This window comes from Poecilia mexicana, unplaced genomic scaffold (assembly GCF_051168715.1).
Source record: "Poecilia mexicana isolate PSO_F unplaced genomic scaffold, ASM5116871v1 scaffold_18, whole genome shotgun sequence".
Classification (NCBI taxonomy): Eukaryota; Metazoa; Chordata; class Actinopteri; order Cyprinodontiformes; family Poeciliidae; genus Poecilia; species Poecilia mexicana.
This window is the reverse complement of record NW_028263387.1, coordinates 11,047,268-11,064,556: the sequence shown is the minus strand read 5'-3', so window position 1 is coordinate 11,064,556 and position 17,289 is coordinate 11,047,268. Positions and strand designations below refer to the sequence as shown.

At 37.8% G+C, this 17,289-nt stretch overlaps 3 protein-coding genes and 1 long non-coding RNA gene across 5 annotated transcripts; all 4 read left to right on the top strand.

The window, feature by feature from the left end:
• Window positions 1-360: 360 nt before the first annotated feature.
• LOC106912546 (uncharacterized) lies at window positions 361-6,727 on the top strand. Of its 2 annotated transcripts, XM_088015179.1 has the most exons (11): window positions 361-504; window positions 588-690; window positions 796-911; window positions 1,106-1,176; window positions 1,281-1,406; window positions 1,572-1,667; window positions 2,501-2,632; window positions 2,707-2,835; window positions 2,943-2,977; window positions 3,048-3,085; window positions 3,159-6,727. In XM_088015179.1, exons 1-11 carry the CDS (start codon window positions 495-497, stop codon window positions 6,521-6,523), a joined length of 4,221 nt encoding a protein of 1,406 aa, XP_087871305.1. In that variant the 5' UTR covers window positions 361-494; the 3' UTR covers window positions 6,524-6,727. The 2 variants fall into 2 exon arrangements, with proteins under 2 accessions (XP_087871305.1, XP_087871306.1); XM_088015180.1 differs by lacking the exons at window positions 361-504; window positions 588-690 and having other exon boundaries at window positions 848-911; window positions 1,388-1,406.
• A 2,575-nt stretch (window positions 6,728-9,302) lies between these two features.
• On the top strand, window positions 9,303-10,849 carry LOC106924020 (putative E3 ubiquitin-protein ligase RNF144A-A). Its single transcript, XM_014997490.2, has 4 exons — window positions 9,303-9,328; window positions 9,453-9,471; window positions 10,057-10,230; window positions 10,327-10,849. Exons 1-4 carry the CDS (start codon window positions 9,303-9,305, stop codon window positions 10,780-10,782), a joined length of 675 nt encoding a protein of 224 aa, XP_014852976.2. The 3' UTR covers window positions 10,783-10,849.
• A 1,911-nt stretch (window positions 10,850-12,760) lies between these two features.
• Window positions 12,761-14,063, top strand: LOC106924019 (uncharacterized). Its single transcript, XR_015766225.1, has 2 exons — window positions 12,761-12,969; window positions 13,361-14,063. It is a non-coding gene; the product is annotated as an uncharacterized LOC106924019 (long non-coding RNA).
• Window positions 14,064-14,396: 333 nt separating this feature from the next.
• Window positions 14,397-16,575, top strand: LOC148154053 (putative E3 ubiquitin-protein ligase RNF144A-A). Its single transcript, XM_088015182.1, has 4 exons — window positions 14,397-14,599; window positions 14,722-14,822; window positions 15,574-15,729; window positions 15,825-16,575. Exons 1-4 carry the CDS (start codon window positions 14,524-14,526, stop codon window positions 16,329-16,331), a joined length of 840 nt encoding a protein of 279 aa, XP_087871308.1. The 5' UTR covers window positions 14,397-14,523; the 3' UTR covers window positions 16,332-16,575.
• Window positions 16,576-17,289: the final 714 nt, after the last annotated feature.

Genomic DNA, 17,289 nt, shown 5'->3' with positions numbered 1-17,289 from the left:
TCAGTCTCTGTAATTCCTGTTCTAAAGTGCATTTTAGTTTCAGCTTTTGCAGCTGCGTTTATTTAGATTCTAATTCTATTGAATTTATTTGATACAATATTTTTATAGAAAAGGACAGCAAATGTTTATCCCAGTTTGGTGGATGTCAGTATTATTTTTACGGATTTGCACTTTGCAATTTGTTAAATAAAAAATGTGTCTGTTCACTAATTGTTCTGAAAAAGTGGCATCCCCCAAACTTGCAGCTGTCAGAGCTGATTTAATAGAATTGATACAGCATTGCTATCTGTGAGCATTCATGACTTGTTTATCAGCTGAATGAAATGCTGTAGTTGCAAAGTGAAAGAGAAAGCTGCTGTTTTCTGACTCTCTCTCTCTCTGCGGTCATGGGAGTGCCTCTTACTGTTTGTTCATTTCAACGGTGGCTCAGCAGCAGAAATCGTTTCTGTGACGGCAAAGTGAAGAAGAGCCGTATCAGTCGTTAGTGATTCAGCATGAAGGAAGGTAAGGCCTCCATGCTGAGCTGCTAATAATTATTTGTTTAAATGTCTTTTATTAATGTTGTTCCATAACAAATCGTCCCACAGACATGAAGTACCATGGGTTGAGAAACCAAGGAGCAACATGTTACCTGAACAGCATTCTGCAGGCTCTGTTCATGACCAGAGAGTTCAGAAAGGCTGTTAAAAGGTTAGTGAGTAAATCATGCAGCACGTTTTGTGTAGGAAGAAATATTTGGAGGGTTTTTTGTTTTTCTATATATATTCTGTATCTCTGACAATATCCTATAAACAGTTGCTCAAAACACCATAAAGACGACATCAATGTTCGGCTCAATACTTTGTTTGAGAGTTTAAAGGAAAAAACATCAGAAACCACAGAAGTTACAAAGACACTGAGAATTGAAAAAGGTACGTAATCAGATGCATTTATCCACTGTTGACTTGTTTCTGAATAAAGGAAGATGTTGTTAATGCTTTATCTTCAACATAAGTATTGACAAGCTTTAGAAGAAACATGGATGAACATGAAATGTGAGTTAAAGCATTAAATGTAAACATAAAAATACATCATTTTATGTATCATTCTTTCTTCATTCTTCCAGTGTATGAACAGCAGGATGCTGGTCAGTACCTGGAGAAGATTTTATCTGATGTCAGTGATGAAGCGTCAAAGGTAAATTATTCATGAAATCACTTTGGGATCGGTATGGAGAGGGAGCTACAAAGTGTGAATGAAAAATAAAAGCTGTTAGATTTTAAATCAAATTGTATTTTCAGATATTCAAAGGAGAGCTGATTCACAGGACTGTTTGTGATCAATGTGGCTCACATACTGATGACGAAGTGCCATTTTACTTTCTTTCTCTCCCACTGATGGATTCTAGTAATGGAAGCTTCAGTGTGGTAAGAAACAACCTGCAGAATGGAAACCATTTTATGTGCCAGACAAAACTCATAAAAGTAATCTGGATTAGTCAATGATTTATGATTATTACTTAGTAGAAACTGTGTTGGTAAACACAAAGTACCTGGTGAAGGTTTGTGCAGTAACACAAAGTGTGTTTCCAGGAGGACGGGATTCAGGAGTTTTTAAAGGATGTAGAGTTTTATGGAGAAGACCAGATGTACTGTGATGAGTGTAAATACAAATGTGACACTACTGTTGTAAGTAAAGGGAAACTTGTTTTACAAAAGATTGCATTTATGTGCAGTAAACATTCTTGGTTCATTTATGGAAAACAGACAATTTGACAACATTATGAAATATTTTAACAATGCATCAATCTGTACATATTTAAATATGCATTATAAAAGGACACACCGCCATCTTTTTCTTACCGACTAATCAGAATAAATATTAACTAAAGTATGTGCATTAGCTAAACACCCTAATAAGAGAGACTTTTTAGAGATTTCTATAATTTCATTCAAGTTCTGAAGTTCACACACATTTTATAAGTAGTTAGTAGCATTGTCTTTAAAACTTCATGACCTGAGTCAAATGTCTTGGCTCCATAAACTCTCACTACAGCAAAGCTAAAGTTTTGGTCCATTTTTCCTGTCACAACTGTTTTAACTGCTTCATGTTTGTTGACAGCCTTGTTCAGGAGTTTGTCATGAACTCTCCAAAACACTTTATTGTTCTCAGTTCCTTCTCTAACTAAATTGGCAGTATAATTATGGTCGTTGTCCAGTTGGATGACCAATGTGTACCCATGCTTTAACTTCCTGGTTGATGTCTTTAGATGTTGCTTCAATATTTCCAGTTCATGTTCTTTTCTTATTCCATCTATTTTGCAAAGTGCACCACTTCCTCCTGCAACAAAACGCTTTGCAAAAGTGGAAAAAAAATCATAGTAAATCAATAAATTGTTGGTCCAGCTAACATAAAACAGAAAAGATTTAGTTTGTTCAGAAGTTTGTGAAAAATGTTGTGCATATATCGTTACTGTAAATATCAGCTTTTAACCATATTGATAATGTTGTGTTTCATATAGAAATATAAACTAAAGCTTCATCCAGAGATTTTGATTTTGCTGCTGAAGAGGTTTGAATACAACTATCACCGCATGTCGTACAGTAAAGACAGCCGTGCTGTGGATGTTTGTTACACCATCGACTTACCTGAGGTATATTTCAGTATATTGTGATTATTGTCCATTTTCTTTCCACTTTCCAGATTAATGTGTGTTTTGTTGATCAGAACCAGACATATGAACTGTACGCCTTGGTGGAGCACTTTGGGTCTCTGACAGGTGGGCATTACACAGCAACAATCAAACCTGAGGATGAAGACAGATGGTACGAGTTCAACGACTCCAGTGTGACACTGGTGAGATGATTATGCCATAGCAGGGCTTTTAAAGATGTTTTTAGGTTTAATATTCCACTTTGTAATAATAACACAATGCTAGTTTGATATTGTTTTGTTTATAACAGCTTAGTGACCACTGGATCCAGAGAAAGTTTGAGAAGTAAGTGCCGTCCAGTTTTGTTCATTTTCACTGTTTATCATAAACTAACTTCACATTCTTTTTATACCAGATCTCGAAGTGCCCACCTCCTCTTTTACAGGAAGAAAAGTAAGAAGAAATCAGACTTTTTAATCATTTATGCTGGGTCCATTTTGCCAATACTTTCTAATGTAAATTTCAGGAATTGGTTCACAAGATGAAGAACAAAATGGAGAAAGACGGGCTGAAGAAGAAGGACAGGCTGTAGAAGAGAGATGGGCTCAAGAAGAAAGGCGGGCTATAGCAGAAATATGGGCTGAAGAAGAAAGAAAGGCTGAAGAAGAGAGAAAGACTGAGGAAGAGAGATGGGCTGAAGAAGAAAGATGGGCTGAAGAAGAAAGAAAGGCTGTAGAAGAGAGATGGGCTGAAGAAGAAAGAAAGGCTGAAGAAGAGAGAAAGGATGAAGAAGAGAGAAAGGATGAAGAAGAGAGAAAGACTGAAGAAGAGAGAAAGGAAGAAGAAAGAAAGGCTGAAGAAGAGAGATGGGCTGAAGAAGAAAGAAAGGATGAAGAAGAAAGAGAGGCTGAAGAAGAGAGAAAGACTGAAGAAGAGAGAAAGGATGAAGAAGAGAGAAAGGCTGAAGAAGAAAGAAAGGATGAAGAAGAAAGAGAGGCTGAAGAAGAAAGAAAGGATGAAGAAGAAAGAAAGGATGAAGAAGAAAGAGAGGCTGAAGAAGAGAGAAAGGCTGAAGAAGAAAGAAAGGATGAAGAAGAAAGAGAGGCTGAAGAAGAGAGAAAGACTGAAGAAGAGAGAAAGGATGAAGAAGAAAGAAAGGATGAAGAAGAAAGAGAGGCTGAAGAAGAAAGAGAGGCTGAAGAAGAGAGAAAGGATGAAGAAAGAAAGGCTGAAGAAGAGAGAAAGGCTGAAGAAGAGAGAAAGGAAGAAGAAGAAAGAAAGGCTGAAGAAGAGAGAAAGGGTGAAGAAGAAAGAGAGGCTGAAGAAGAGAGAAAGGATGAAGAAGAAAGAGAGGCTGAAGAAGAGAGAAAGGCTGAAGAAGAGAGAAAGACTGAAGAAGAGAGAAAGACTGAAGAAGAGAGAAAGACTGAAGAAGAGAGAAAGGATGAAGAAGAAAGAAAGGGTGAGGAAGAGAGAAAGGCTGAAGAAGAGAGAAAGACTGAAGAAGAGAGAAAGGCTGAAGAAGAGAGAAAGGGTGAAGAAGAGAGAAAGACTGAAGAAGAGAGAAAGACTGAAGAAGAGAGAAAGGGTGAAGAAGAGAGAAAGACTGAAGAAGAGAGAAAGACTGAAGAAGAGAGAAAGACTGAAGAAGAGAGAAAGGGTGAGGAAGAGAGAAAGGCTGAAGAAGAGAGAAAGACTGAAGAAGAGAGAAAGACTGAAGAAGAGAGAAAGGGTGAAGAAGAGAGAAAGACTGAAGAAGAGAGAAAGACTGAAGAAGAGAGAAAGGGTGAGGAAGAGAGAAAGGCTGAAGAAGAGAGAAAGACTGAAGAAGAGAGAAAGACTGAAGAAGAGAGAAAGGGTGAAGAAGAGAGAAAGACTGAAGAAGAGAGAAAGGGTGAAGAAGAGAGAAAGGCTGAAGAAGAGAGAAAGACTGAAGAAGAAAGAGAGGCTGAAGAAGAGAGAAAGACTGAAGAAGAGAGAAAGGATGAAGAAGAAAGAAAGGGTGAGGAAGAGAGAAAGGCTGAAGAAGAGAGAAAGGCTGAAGAAGGAAGAAAAGCTGAAGAAGAGAGAAAGGGTGAAGAAGAGAGAAAGACTGAAGAAGAGAGAAAGGCTGAAGAAGAGAGAAAGGATGAAGAAGAAAGAAAGGGTGAGGAAGAGAGAAAGGCTGAAGAAGAGAGAAAGGCTGAAGAAGGAAGAAAAGCTGAAGAAGAGAGAAAGGGTGAAGAAGAGAGAAAGACTGAAGAAGAAAGAGAGGCTGAAGAAGAGAGAAAGGATGAAGAAGAAAGAAAGGGTGAGGAAGAGAGAAAGGCTGAAGAAGAGAGAAAGGCTGAAGAAGAGAGAAAGGCTGAAGAAGGAAGAAAAGCTGAAGAAGAGAGAAAGGGTGAAGAAGAGAGAAAGGATGAAGAAGAAAGAAAGGGTGAGGAAGAGAGAAAGGCTGAAGAAGAGAGAAAGGCTGAAGAAGGAAGAAAAGCTGAAGAAGAGAGAAAGGGTGAAGAAGAGAGAAAGGCTGAAGAAGAGAGAAAGGCTGAAGAAGAAAGAGAGGCTGAAGAAGAGAGAAAGACTGAAGAAGAGAGAAAGGATGAAGAAGAAAGAAAGGGTGAGGAAGAGAGAAAGGCTGAAGAAGAGAGAAAGGCTGAAGAAGAGAGAAAGGCTGAAGAAGAGAGAAAGGCTGAAGAAGGAAGAAAAGCTGAAGAAGAGAGAAAGGGTGAAGAAGAGAGAAAGACTGAAGAAGAGAGAAAGGCTGAAGAAGAGAGAAAGGATGAAGAAGAAAGAAAGGGTGAGGAAGAGAGAAAGGCTGAAGAAGAGAGAAAGGCTGAAGAAGGAAGAAAAGCTGAAGAAGAGAGAAAGGGTGAAGAAGAGAGAAAGGCTGAAGAAGAGAGAAAGGCTGAAGAAGAGAGAAAGGCTGAAGAAGAGAGAAAGGCTGAAGAAGAGAGAAAGGCTGAAGAAGAGAGAAAGGCTGAAGAAGAGAGAAAGGCTGAAGAAGAGAGAAAGGCTGAAGAAGGAAGAAAAGCTGAAGAAGAGAGAAAGGGTGAAGAAGAGAGAAAGACTGAAGAAGAGAGAAAGGCTGAAGAAGAGAGAAAGGATGAAGAAGAAAGAAAGGGTGAGGAAGAGAGAAAGGCTGAAGAAGAGAGAAAGGCTGAAGAAGGAAGAAAAGCTGAAGAAGAGAGAAAGGGTGAAGAAGAGAGAAAGGCTGAAGAAGAGAGAAAGGCTGAAGAAGAAAGAGAGGCTGAAGAAGAGAGAAAGACTGAAGAAGAGAGAAAGGATGAAGAAGAAAGAAAGGGTGAGGAAGAGAGAAAGGCTGAAGAAGAGAGAAAGGCTGAAGAAGGAAGAAAAGCTGAAGAAGAGAGAAAGGGTGAAGAAGAGAGAAAGACTGAAGAAGAGAGAAAGGCTGAAGAAGAAAGAAAGGATGAAGAAGAAAGAGAGGCTGAAGAAGAGAGAAAGACTGAAGAAGAGAGAAAGGATGAAGAAGAGAGAAAGGATGAAGAAGAGAGAAAGACTGAAGAAGAGAGAAAGGATGAAGAAGAAAGAGAGGATGAAGAAGAAAGAGAGGCTGAAGAAGAGAGAAAGACTGAAGAAGAGAGAAAGGATGAAGAAGAGAGAAAGGATGAAGAAGAGAGAGAGGCTGAAGAAGCGAGAAAGGCTGAAGAAGAAAGAAAGGATGAAGAAGAAAGAGAGGCTGAAGAAGAGAGAAAGGCTGAAGAAGGAAGAAAAGCTGAAGAAGAGAGAAAGGCTGAAGAAGAGAGAAAGGCTGAAGAAGAAAGGTTGTGCCCTGGTCCTCTTGTTCAAGAGGACCAGAGCACTGAGAGTACCGGTTGTAATCTGTGGTCACGTGTTCGATCGTGTTTCACTCGCCATGACCAAGTTAAAAAACGGGATACTTCTGTGGTTTAAAAAAATGTACAGTAAAATTATCTCCACAGCCATTCCTCTGCCCCCAAAATTTTCAAAAATACTTTCCGCATCGACCTTTCTCCATCACAAAGGTATCAGATTTCACCCATGCTCTACACAAAACAGAAAGTCGGCCATCTTAGATTGAATTTTATCTGTCTCTTTGTTGATGTTTACATGTTTTGTTGTTGTACTTTTTTTTTTTTTACCAAAAAAAGTAAAAAATAAAAAAAACAGAAAAGAAAAGAAAAAATGAAATAAAATCCGGAGAAGGGGAGACGACCACTAGCATAAGTATAACCGAGATAAAGAACAGTGTATTGCCAGGTGAAGCATTGATTTAAATACTTTACATGCAGCCTAGAGATTAGTTTTTTTTGCGTATTCCAGGTATTTATTTCAAACTCCTCATTTAAGGCATTAATGACCTTAATTCACCTGTCAGATTCCCTCTTTGGTTTAATGTTGATCAGTTTGTTTTCTTTCACTAAGAGTCTGTCCCTCTGTCTCCATCCATCCACTAGGCGGCGCTGTTCATTGTAGCAAGGGAATAGCAGTTTAAAGATTAATTTTCAGAATGGACAGGAAATGTTTGTAATGTAAGTCTGAACCATGGTTAACATGTATTTTTGTATTATTATGGAGTTTATAAGGTGATCAAACAGCTGAGACGTTTTGCTTAATAATAGAAACGCTCAATTGAAGCAGCACTTCTTCTTATTCTGCAGCATCTGTAAAAAACCTGTCAAAACTGTTTGATGTTCAAGATTGTAATTATATTGAATTAACTTATTTGAACGTCTGTGATGTTTTATTAATGCATTATAACAGTGTTTGTTGTCTAAGAACATATCGCCTGTGTACAATACATTCCTTAAATGGTAGTTGTTTTAGTCACTAGTTTTTCAGTTCAGTTCAGTTCATTTATTTGTGTTCAGGTTTTCAGTTTAGTATAAATAAATAGTGTTTTTATTAGTATGCATTACTGTTGGCTGGATGGAAATTGTTAAGGTTTCCTACATAAATACATGTTATTAACACCACAGAACAACGTCTGCTGGGTTTGAAGTTATAAAACCTGTAGATGTGAAAGAACAGGAGTCATAAACCGGCACTGACAGAAAAACGTCATGGCCGCAGTGACTCATTTTCCTGTTTACTCCACTAATAAAGAATCCAAGTGAATCCAAGAACAAGGAGGTGACTTAATGAATCATGACTCAATAATTTCTTCTGTTGTTCACAATCAACTCTGAGATAATAAACTTAATTGTTAGAATTGTTTCTGAGGTATTTCACTCACTATAAATGATGCTACGGTTTGACTCAGATCTGTAAAGCCACTGCAGGAACCAGAATCTGGTCAGAAACTTCTCTAGTCCATGTTGAGTTGCTGCCATCAGAAAACACGGCAGCGATGCATCAAAAACAGAACCAACAAACTGCATCTTTTAACCTCTAAATGTTAAAATGCTGATTTAATGGTTTTATCTGTGTAATAATTTTCACTGCAAAAAGTAAAAATAAAAAAAAGAGAAAAACTCAAAACTTGCCTGGATAAACCACTTCAACGTCAACACAAAGTGGCAGAATAATCAGACCTATTCCAACACAAGAACTGGAGCTGAGAGAAGATCCTGTAATATCAACACTTTCTGCTCTTAATCTAGAAATTGGTCAGAATTTGACATCTGTAGTTTTCGCTTGAGGTTCCTCTTGAGGTTTGCAGCAAATTGTCTTACATTATGTGATGTATTTAATTGTTTTCATTGTTTAAAATGTATAGAGGGCAAAGAGCAGTTTTAAAATCCCACATTTTACCTATTAATTTAAAACCAGAGACGCAAAAAGGGGGTATGCAGCGTATGCAACGCATAGGGGCGCAGCACCAGAGGGGGCGCCAAAACCCTGTCTGGAGGGGGCTACGCGCCGATTATGTTTTCCCATACAGTTCAGCGCCCTTCACGCTCCTTCACCTCTCGCACATAAAGAGGTAAATGTAGCGAGTTTTACACTCCACGCAGCTTCGCCTCGGGGGGGGCTGAGCGTCGGACTTTCACCCTGAAGTTCCTTCCGTCGGGGGGGGCCGATTTATGTTTTCGCATCCACCTGAATAATGTGCAGTTGCGCCACTGTTTAAAACACAAGTTTGTTGAAGCTGCTCCACAGTTGTTCTCTCTGTTTGACTCACTGAAAATAACAGGAAACAGACAATATCTCTGCTGATCATACAGAGAGTTGTGATAATATTCAATACATTCAGAATGTGGCAGAATATTTTATTTATTGTTACGTCCATCAATAAGTGGGGTAACATTAAAGGACACAAGGATTTTCTGATTTAATGAAAATTGAATTTATTAAATTATACTAAAGAAATAAAACCTGAAAAAGAAACACCTGAAATGAGAAACCAAGACAGATTAATGCAAAACCTATAGCTAACCAGAAATAAGTAAACGCAAAACAAACCTAACTGCAGCCGTAACATTGTTTAAAACAGTTTAACTGAGAAGGAGGAGCGACGTGATTCCAGTTAATGTTTGAAACGAAGCATTTTTGTTTGCGTTTTAATCATCAGGCATAAGACATTCTTTACTTCTCCGAGTTTCTCCCTTCTTGTCTCCCAGCCCGTCGTCAGTAAAACCCGGTTCAGGTCCTGCTCCACCGTCTAAAACAGTGGTGTCCAAAGTGGGTCCTCGAGTGCTGGCATCCTGCGTGTTTTAGTTTTCTCCCTGGTTTAATGCACCTGGATCAAATGATGACTTGTTAGAAGCTAATGAAGAACATTGACTTGCTGAGAAGGTTGTTACTACCACCAGGGAGAGAACTAACACATGTACGATGCCGGCCCTCGAGGACCGACTTTGGACACCCATGCTCTAAACTTAAAACCATCTGTATGTAGGACTTGTGTGTGATTCTATAGTCGCAGCCTTCTGGATCAGGTACTTTCCAACAGTTAAAAGTTTACTTTTGTTTTCTCACTAGCACATGTATTGTCGAAGAGAAGACTCCATGCACATATCCAGCATCATGTCCAATATGACACATGCAGTCCAGTTTTATGTGGAGCTGAACTTCACCTTGATGGTTTCCTGTCAAAATAATCATTTTTATTTAGGCACTTCCTTTTTTTTTTTTTTTCAACTATAATCAGTTAAAATAGCCCAAAATTGATCAAAATATGACCAATTCAAGACACACTAAGTATACTGATATTTAATGTTAAAAAGCTAAGAAAGATGCATTGCAAGTGCAGTGTACACTGAAATTATCCAGCAACTTTAGTACTGTGCTGTATCTTAATTTACTTTAATACAGTTTTCTTCTGAACCTTCATATTAACAAATTTTATGGTTTAATATGAGAAACAATACAAAAGAAAACATTTCAAACAGGACTGTGAACTCTTCACTCATCAAATTCATCTTTCAGGATGTTGTGCTGTGCGAAGTGTATGTAAATGATGCTTGATATCAAGAATATAATCCAAGTTAATGATATCGTTCTCTAAATATTACAAATTTCAGGGCCAGTATAAATTTAAGTGCCCAGCTCTGAAGGACGGCACCCTGCACAAGTGTGACGCTCTGTGGTCGTATCAAGAGGTCCGCCGCCTGGCCGTCCTGACCACTGAAGAAATGCAGCATTTTGAAGAGAACATGGCCCGTCTGGCTGCTACAGAGTACTGCGATTTTAAAACCGTAAGCATCATGCTAACTCAAGACAAATTCATGAAACATTGTTCTGCAATGTGGTAACTTCTTTCCTTTTGTTTTCTCTTCTTTTTCGCCCTGCAGTGTCCTGGCTGCAGCTCCTACATTGAGAGAGAGGACCTGACTAACCTCTGCGTTCAGTGCTTAGTTTGCACAGCAGATAAGAATGCAGAGGTCCAGTTCTGCTGGCAGTGCTTGAAGCCATGGAAAGGTCCGGCTCCACGCTCTGATCGCTGTGACAACAACGGATGTATCAACCATGACCTGCAGCTGCTCAGGACCTGCAAGACCACATCCTTCCCTGAGGTGGATGGGGTCGAGAACTGTCCCTCCATCAGGGCCTGTCCCACCTGCGGACATAAGGTGGAGCACGACAAGACGGGCTGCAAGAACATCATCTGTCCTCGCTGCCAGGTGGAGTTCTGCTTCGTGTGTCTGAAGCTGACTCCTGAGTGTCTGAAGACCAGCTCCTACTTCATCCCCTGCAGTGATGGTGTGGCTCCCAGACAGACAGCCATACCTGTGTGGCACAGAAACTAAAAGTTGTTGTTTCTTGACAAAGTTAATTTTGTAACATTAAAAATGTTCCAGGTCTTCTTGTTTCTGTTCATCATCTTTAAGAGCAATCCACATATGGAGGCCTTAGTCCTCAACGTGGCTGTCGCAGGTTCGATTCCTGGTCTGGTGACCTTTGCTGCATGTCTTCCCCCTTCTTCATTACCCACTTTCCTGTCAATTCACAATCAAACTAGAATCTATAAAAAAAAATCATCAACTGTGAATCCTCTTTATTCTATTTAGCAACCTTTTTATTCTCATGTTATATTTTACTTAAGAATAATTTCTTCTTTGACCTCCAATTAACTTATTAAATGTCATTTTGTACTAAAAATGTTTGTGTAATGATTTGAGTTTTTCTGTGTGTTTAATCGCACTTCATGACAGTTTGTCTCTGTCTCAAAGTAGGGCGTCCACCTTAAATGGAGATTCATTCTTTTTAGCTACTTAATGCGTAATTTGCTTTTCTAAAATCATTTTGTTAAAATGTTTTGGAAAATTATAATCTGTTATATTTGAAACTGGAAGTTAAGAGGATTTTCATTGTTTTAAAGTCAATTGTAAATACACAGAAATGTAAAACAGTGAAATTTGGCAGATAAAACACCATCTTTCCCAGCTGCATACTTTATTTATACCAATTAAGGAAGGAGTCCAAAAGCTTTCCTTAAAAATTCACTAAGCGATGATTAGCTGCTAAATACTATTAGCCCACTAGGTGGCGCACTGACTCACGATGCTGAATTACTGTAAACACTGTAATTCTAAGAAGAGAAGCAATGTTTTTGGTCTCAACATCATTCACATCATGTGAAAGTACAATTAGTTTTCAGAAATTGTTTACAGGCTCTGTATGCAGTAATACTGCCCATTTGGGTTAATTGTTTTGTGTGCTGACAGATGAGGAATATGCATTCATTTGTATTCATCAACCTGATTTAATAATAAAAAAGTACAAAGTAATTTATTTGGATTAAACCATTAATGATCGTGTCTGATGACTTGGAGGCTCCTTCCAAAAGGTCAATATTGTATCTTAATGCACATTGTAGATGTTGGAGAGTGAAAGTGAAAGTTACATCACAGAACCTTTTACCAGGTTTATAATAAACCAGATCGGCTCTCTGAGAGGTTGGGCCTGGTGAATCTGGAAAGTACCTGGAAGTTTTTTCAAGTCATTTACGGCCAAATGATCTTGACAAAGACTTTAACAATGTATCTATTTAAACTGGAGAACATTTGGGGAAAACTCACTTTACTGCCAAGTGATCTTGACAAAGACCTTATCAATGTATTTATATAAACAGGGGGGGGCATTTAGGAGAAAACACTATTTATGAGGAAAGATGAAATTCATTTCATTTTAATTATTCCAGATCGTATTTCCTGAAATATTGACAGGATTATATAAAGGAATCTTATTATCTCATTAGCTGCCCCAAACCTGAATTAAATGTTTTAAAAGATTTACTTAATATTTTATGTTATCACCTCTCATAGAAAGAAATGTTGTCCTTTTCTACCAGAAAGGACATGATTTTGGCAGCATGTTCCAAAGTATCAACACACACTAATAAAACTGATGATACTCTCATGCTTTTACATGATAAAATATTTACATTCTTGTGTAAATTTAGATTCAAGATATGTGACCTTTCACAAACTTTCTACACCTTCTTCATTTATTTAGAGTTTTATTTGATGTTGTGAAATGTGTTATCTTGTAAAAAGTGGGTAACTGCATATTCCAAATAAAAATAATAAAAAAATGGATCAAAGTCAGGCAGGCAAAATGCAACATTTTGCAATCACTGATTATATCATTATCAGAAAATATAAAGTTATAAACCAGGTAATTATAAATTACCATGTTGGATCTGGTCAGAACCACTAACTTTTGTTGCATTTTAAGCCACGCCTTTAACAAAAATGAAAGCAAAAGTCATCATGTATAAAAAAAGCTCGTCAGTCACTTAAGTGACATTACAGCTTTAATTCCGGAGTAGAGTTTGCCTTCATCGAAAGAGGAAAACATGGTGTGCGAGGTCATCGTCTGTTTTGAACAGAACAGGAAAATACCGTTCGGTGTGTGTCAACAAGAAAAGGATCTGGCTATCACTCCTGTGCAGCGTCTGAAGGACCAAATACAGGAGCGACGCCCTGAGATAGGTAAAGACACCTGCTGAGAAATTATCCTTTCAAATTTATTGAGACATGCAGATGAAATGACGAGATTTAATTTAAAAAGTCGATTTACATTTTTTTAAATCCATAATTATCACTTGTGAGACATGTAGATGCTATTTGTTCTAAACCATTTAAAACAATAGGGGTTTGTCTGATGGGATCACTGGCTGTATGAGTAACTGGAGCTGTTATTACGTTATATATGAGCGATTTTATTTATCTCAGGTTTCATAGGGCATTTTAATAGGAAACAAAATCCACTCTTGTTTGTTTTGGACATTGTTTTACTGTGTCTTTCGGTTTTGTTTTGCGCAAAGGTCTGTCTTTAAAATGATTTATTTCATTTAAAATTTTCACTAATGATTCCTTGCAGAAAAGGCCAAGATGGGTCTGATCTACAAAGCCCAAACCATGGAAGAAACCCGCCCGTTGGCTGATTACGGGATCAAGCACAAGTCTGAGGTCCACGCGGTGATGCGCTGTGACGGAGGCCTGGAGCTGATCGTCCTCGACTCTGCTCCACTCTGATCCACTCAACTCAAAACTGGACATATGCTTTTGTTTTCTATATAACCTCAAAAACGTCATAAATTCAAATATGATCTAAGCAAATTTGATCTAAGCTCTCCCGCAGCAACCATCTGTCCCTTTGTTTTTATTTATTTATAATCATTTGTAATGATTGAATTCTTTGTTATTGTTCTTGGTTATGTGTGTTTGTTTTTATCTGCCCAACTGAATCCTTGTTCTCTTGTTTTTCAAAAGCTGTTTGAAATAAAATATTTTATCATACTGATATTTGATCTGATATAATTCTCTTATTCCCTTAAGTCAATAATTGCTGAGATTTTGTAATTTTTTTTCACTCCTATTTATTGAAGGTATGCCAATTTAATCAATTAATCAATTGTCAATTAATTTGACAACATAAATACTGACACATGCAAAATAAAAAGTGATGAGAGGATATGAAAATAACTGTAAATTGCTCTTAAGTTGAATAATTGCTGTTTGCACTTTTAGTTTGTCTGCATGTTTGATGGTAAAAAAATGAAATAAAGTACCAAATATTTCGATCTGTGTGTGAATTTAGTTTCTTTGTTTGCCTGTCATTCTGCTGCTGTTGCACAGAAATATCCCTATTATAGGACAGTAAAGGATATTTTTTATTCTGTACTAATTGTAGTCAGATTATTCATTCTTCTTAATAATCTGTAAATTATTCACACCAGTTAGTTTTTATTAAGTTAAGGTGCGAACAATGAAAACTAGAACCTAACCTTTATTCTTTATATGGTCGTGATTTTTCACCGTCGTTCATTAAGCATCCATCCATCCATCCATCCATCCATCCATCCATCCACCTGCTCTTCTTTCCATGTGGGCGTATCTTCAGCGATCAGCTGCAAACGAAAGTCGCAGAACTCGTAAAGAATAACCGGGGTTGAAATCGAAAGAGTTTTCTTCTATTAGACCAAATACAATTTAAAGCTGACTGTGTTCTGCATCGCAGCAGAAATCAAGATACCTTTCAAGATGAACTCTAAAACGAAGCGCTACAACCTGAGCGACTCTACAATCCGACTTGTGGAAGAAGAGGATCAGTTTGACTGTGAGTGGCTCGTTTCGTTTCATCAGCGCTTTAATTATATGTTTTAGTTTTCTCTGTATTTGTATTTAAAGCATGCAAACTTGGTATTTAAACATACCGGAGGATCTCATGTGTTTCTGCAGTTCTGTGTGAAGGTTTTGATTCCCCGAGAGCCCGGATGTCCTGCGGACATGTGGTGACCCCGATGTCTCTCACGAAGTGGTGCGAACAACTGCTCAAACAGGTGGGATATGATTCAAATATAATCTTATTCAAAATAGAAAATAGAACAAAAAAGAGAATTGCAAAATAGTTTTGTGGAAGTACTCTTATTCTGATTCAGGTGAAAAGTAATGAGGTGATCGGTTTCATGTGGTGTTTATTTTTCCAGCTATAGTTTTATGGTCATTAAAAGCTGTTTTTAAAAAATAAAACAACAACAACAAAAAAACGCTGTTTTCCACAAATATTAAAATCCTGAACAAAATTTATCTATTTTCTTTTTGTTCTATTTCTTTTATTTGAGTTGTAGATACCTGACTTCAAATGTTCAGAAACAGAGACTCATCAAAAACAAAACCTGTGCAAATCCTTTAACTCTTTTAACCACACTATACTCACTTGTTTAAGAGTAAGTCTGTAATTTCAATGGAATGCATTTTTGCTTTTAAATGTAAAATATAAAATATTTTATTCCATTTCTTTTACTCTTAATTTTTAAACTAAAAGAATGTTTGTTGTTTTTGCTGCTTTTAGTTGATTTACCTTCAACAGATTCACTGTATATTTTTAAAACTAACTTATCAAAAACAAGTTGTCAACTGTGAAATTTTGAGTTAGATATATTTCTGTGTTGACATAGCTCATTTTTAACAGTGTATAATGTTGGCAGAATATTGGTTAAAAGGAAGTGAGGAACCTTCCTATCAGATTGTTAAACGTGTCTATTTTTTTTATCTTTAATCCTGATCATTTCTGTGATTATTTAAATAAAGGGAAAATCCAGGTTTGTGTGCGGTCAGTCTGGCTGTGATGCTGAGTGGTCTTATCAAGAGGTTTGTAAAATGGCCCTGCTGACCCCTGAAGAAAGGAAGAACTTTGAGACGACGATGGCCCTGAATGCTGCTGCCAAAGATCCTAACACAAAGTTTGTAAGTATCTTATTAATGACATAATGATAACTGCACACAGGCTTGAGTCTGACTCAAATCCCTCTGTTCCCCGTCTCTCATCACACTCCTGACAGTGTCCAGGCTGCATGACTCCTGTGACCAGAGGGAGCAGCTCAGACCTCTATGTCTGCTGCCATGTGTGCTCAGCAAAGACCGGACGCAGCTTTGGGTTCTGCTGGCAGTGTCTGAGGGAGTGGAAAGGTCAACAGCCTCGATCCGACCGCTGTGAAAACGACGACTGCCACAATTCTGCCCTGAAGACGCTGAGAGAGTGTCCAGAAGTTCAAATTCAGCTAACGGGAGGAGTCAAAGGGTGTCCGTCAGTCCGTGCCTGTCCCACCTGTGGCTCACTGATCCAGCACACTGGGATAGGATGCACAGAAGTTTCATGTCCCCGATGTAAGATGTCGTTTTGTTTTGGCTGCCTAAAGACTGGTAGCTGTTTTGGACTTTGCCCCGGTGGCATTGCTCCTAGGCAGACGTCTATTCCTGTGTGGGATGGACGTCTGTTCCACATGGGAATAGACAACTATTCCTGTGTCTATAGTAATAGAAAGAGGAATGCCTGTGTGCTATGTTAAGAGATGTCTATTTTATTCTATGTCCATGATGTGATGTATTCATGACGATGTGATACATGAGCTCCTACTGTTTGCTATTTACATGCTTGTTCTTGCAATCCAACTTTTGCAACAATTTGAACAATCTTTGTACTCTGCTTATCACAAAGTAGTTTCCAAATAAATCTTGTCATGTTGTGAAATGTATGATTATGAAACTACAATAGATTAAACACCTATTAAAGAATGTCCACAAGAATACGTAGCTTTTTGTGCTGTTTGATGCCTTTATTATTGTATTTGCATCAAGTAATCCTTTCATATTGTGTGAGAGTTTGAATAATTAGACAGTGTTTAAAGAACCAGAACACATAATGTATCCAGGACATCAGCCACAAATGTTGTTTCTCTTGTGACCTTTGAACCAAAGAAAACTTCAGACATGTCTTACATGGGTGAAGGGGAAAGACAACTGGAATATTATTCAGTGGCTTAATGTCTTGTTTTCACATGAAGCAAATTTTGCATTTCATTTGAAAATCAAAGTGCCCGAGTGAGGAACTCGACAAGTTTCTTGACCTAAACCTGATAGAGATTTTATTGTAGTCGAGAAAAAACGTCACTAGATACAACAATTTAAAAGATCAGAATACCGCTGTAAAAAACAACAACTTGATAATCAGTTTGATAAATTGTGACAATCAATATATTTAACATTAATTGTCCTTGGTACAGTTGTTATAAGTTACACCAAACCAGTCAAAAAGGTTCTAGAAACAGCCACATCACTGAGCAGGGAAAGAGATTTTAACAAGGTGGAGTGAGATTATATTTTCTTTACTCAGATTAATTAAACTAATCAGTGAATAAGCACTGACTCCACCATCTCCCCTACACCTGCTTTTCTTCTTTCTACTGGCAATAGCTAATGATGTGGAAGAAAACATAATCATCACCCAACATTTAGTTTGAACCACTG

What these genes read in the sequence shown, in the direction of transcription:
- LOC106912546 (XM_088015179.1), top strand. An exon ending in TTCAGAAAGGCTGTTAAAAG is followed by an intron (nt 691 to 795) that starts GTTAGTGAGTAA and finishes TCCTATAAACAG; the next exon opens with TTGCTCAAAACACCATAAAG. An exon ending in ACACCATCGACTTACCTGAG is followed by an intron (nt 2,633 to 2,706) that starts GTATATTTCAGT and finishes TTTGTTGATCAG; the next exon opens with AACCAGACATATGAACTGTA.
- LOC148154053 (XM_088015182.1), top strand. Translation starts at nt 14,524, where the DNA reads ATGAACTCTAAAACGAAGCGCTACAACCTGAGCGACTCTACAATCCGA. An exon ending in AGAAGAGGATCAGTTTGACT is followed by an intron (nt 14,600 to 14,721) that starts GTGAGTGGCTCG and finishes GTGTTTCTGCAG; the next exon opens with TTCTGTGTGAAGGTTTTGAT. An exon ending in AAGATCCTAACACAAAGTTT is followed by an intron (nt 15,730 to 15,824) that starts GTAAGTATCTTA and finishes CACTCCTGACAG; the next exon opens with TGTCCAGGCTGCATGACTCC.
- LOC106924020 (XM_014997490.2), top strand. Translation starts at nt 9,303, where the DNA reads ATGAAGAACATTGACTTGCTGAGAAG. An exon ending in AGTACTGCGATTTTAAAACC is followed by an intron (nt 10,231 to 10,326) that starts GTAAGCATCATG and finishes TTCGCCCTGCAG; the next exon opens with TGTCCTGGCTGCAGCTCCTA.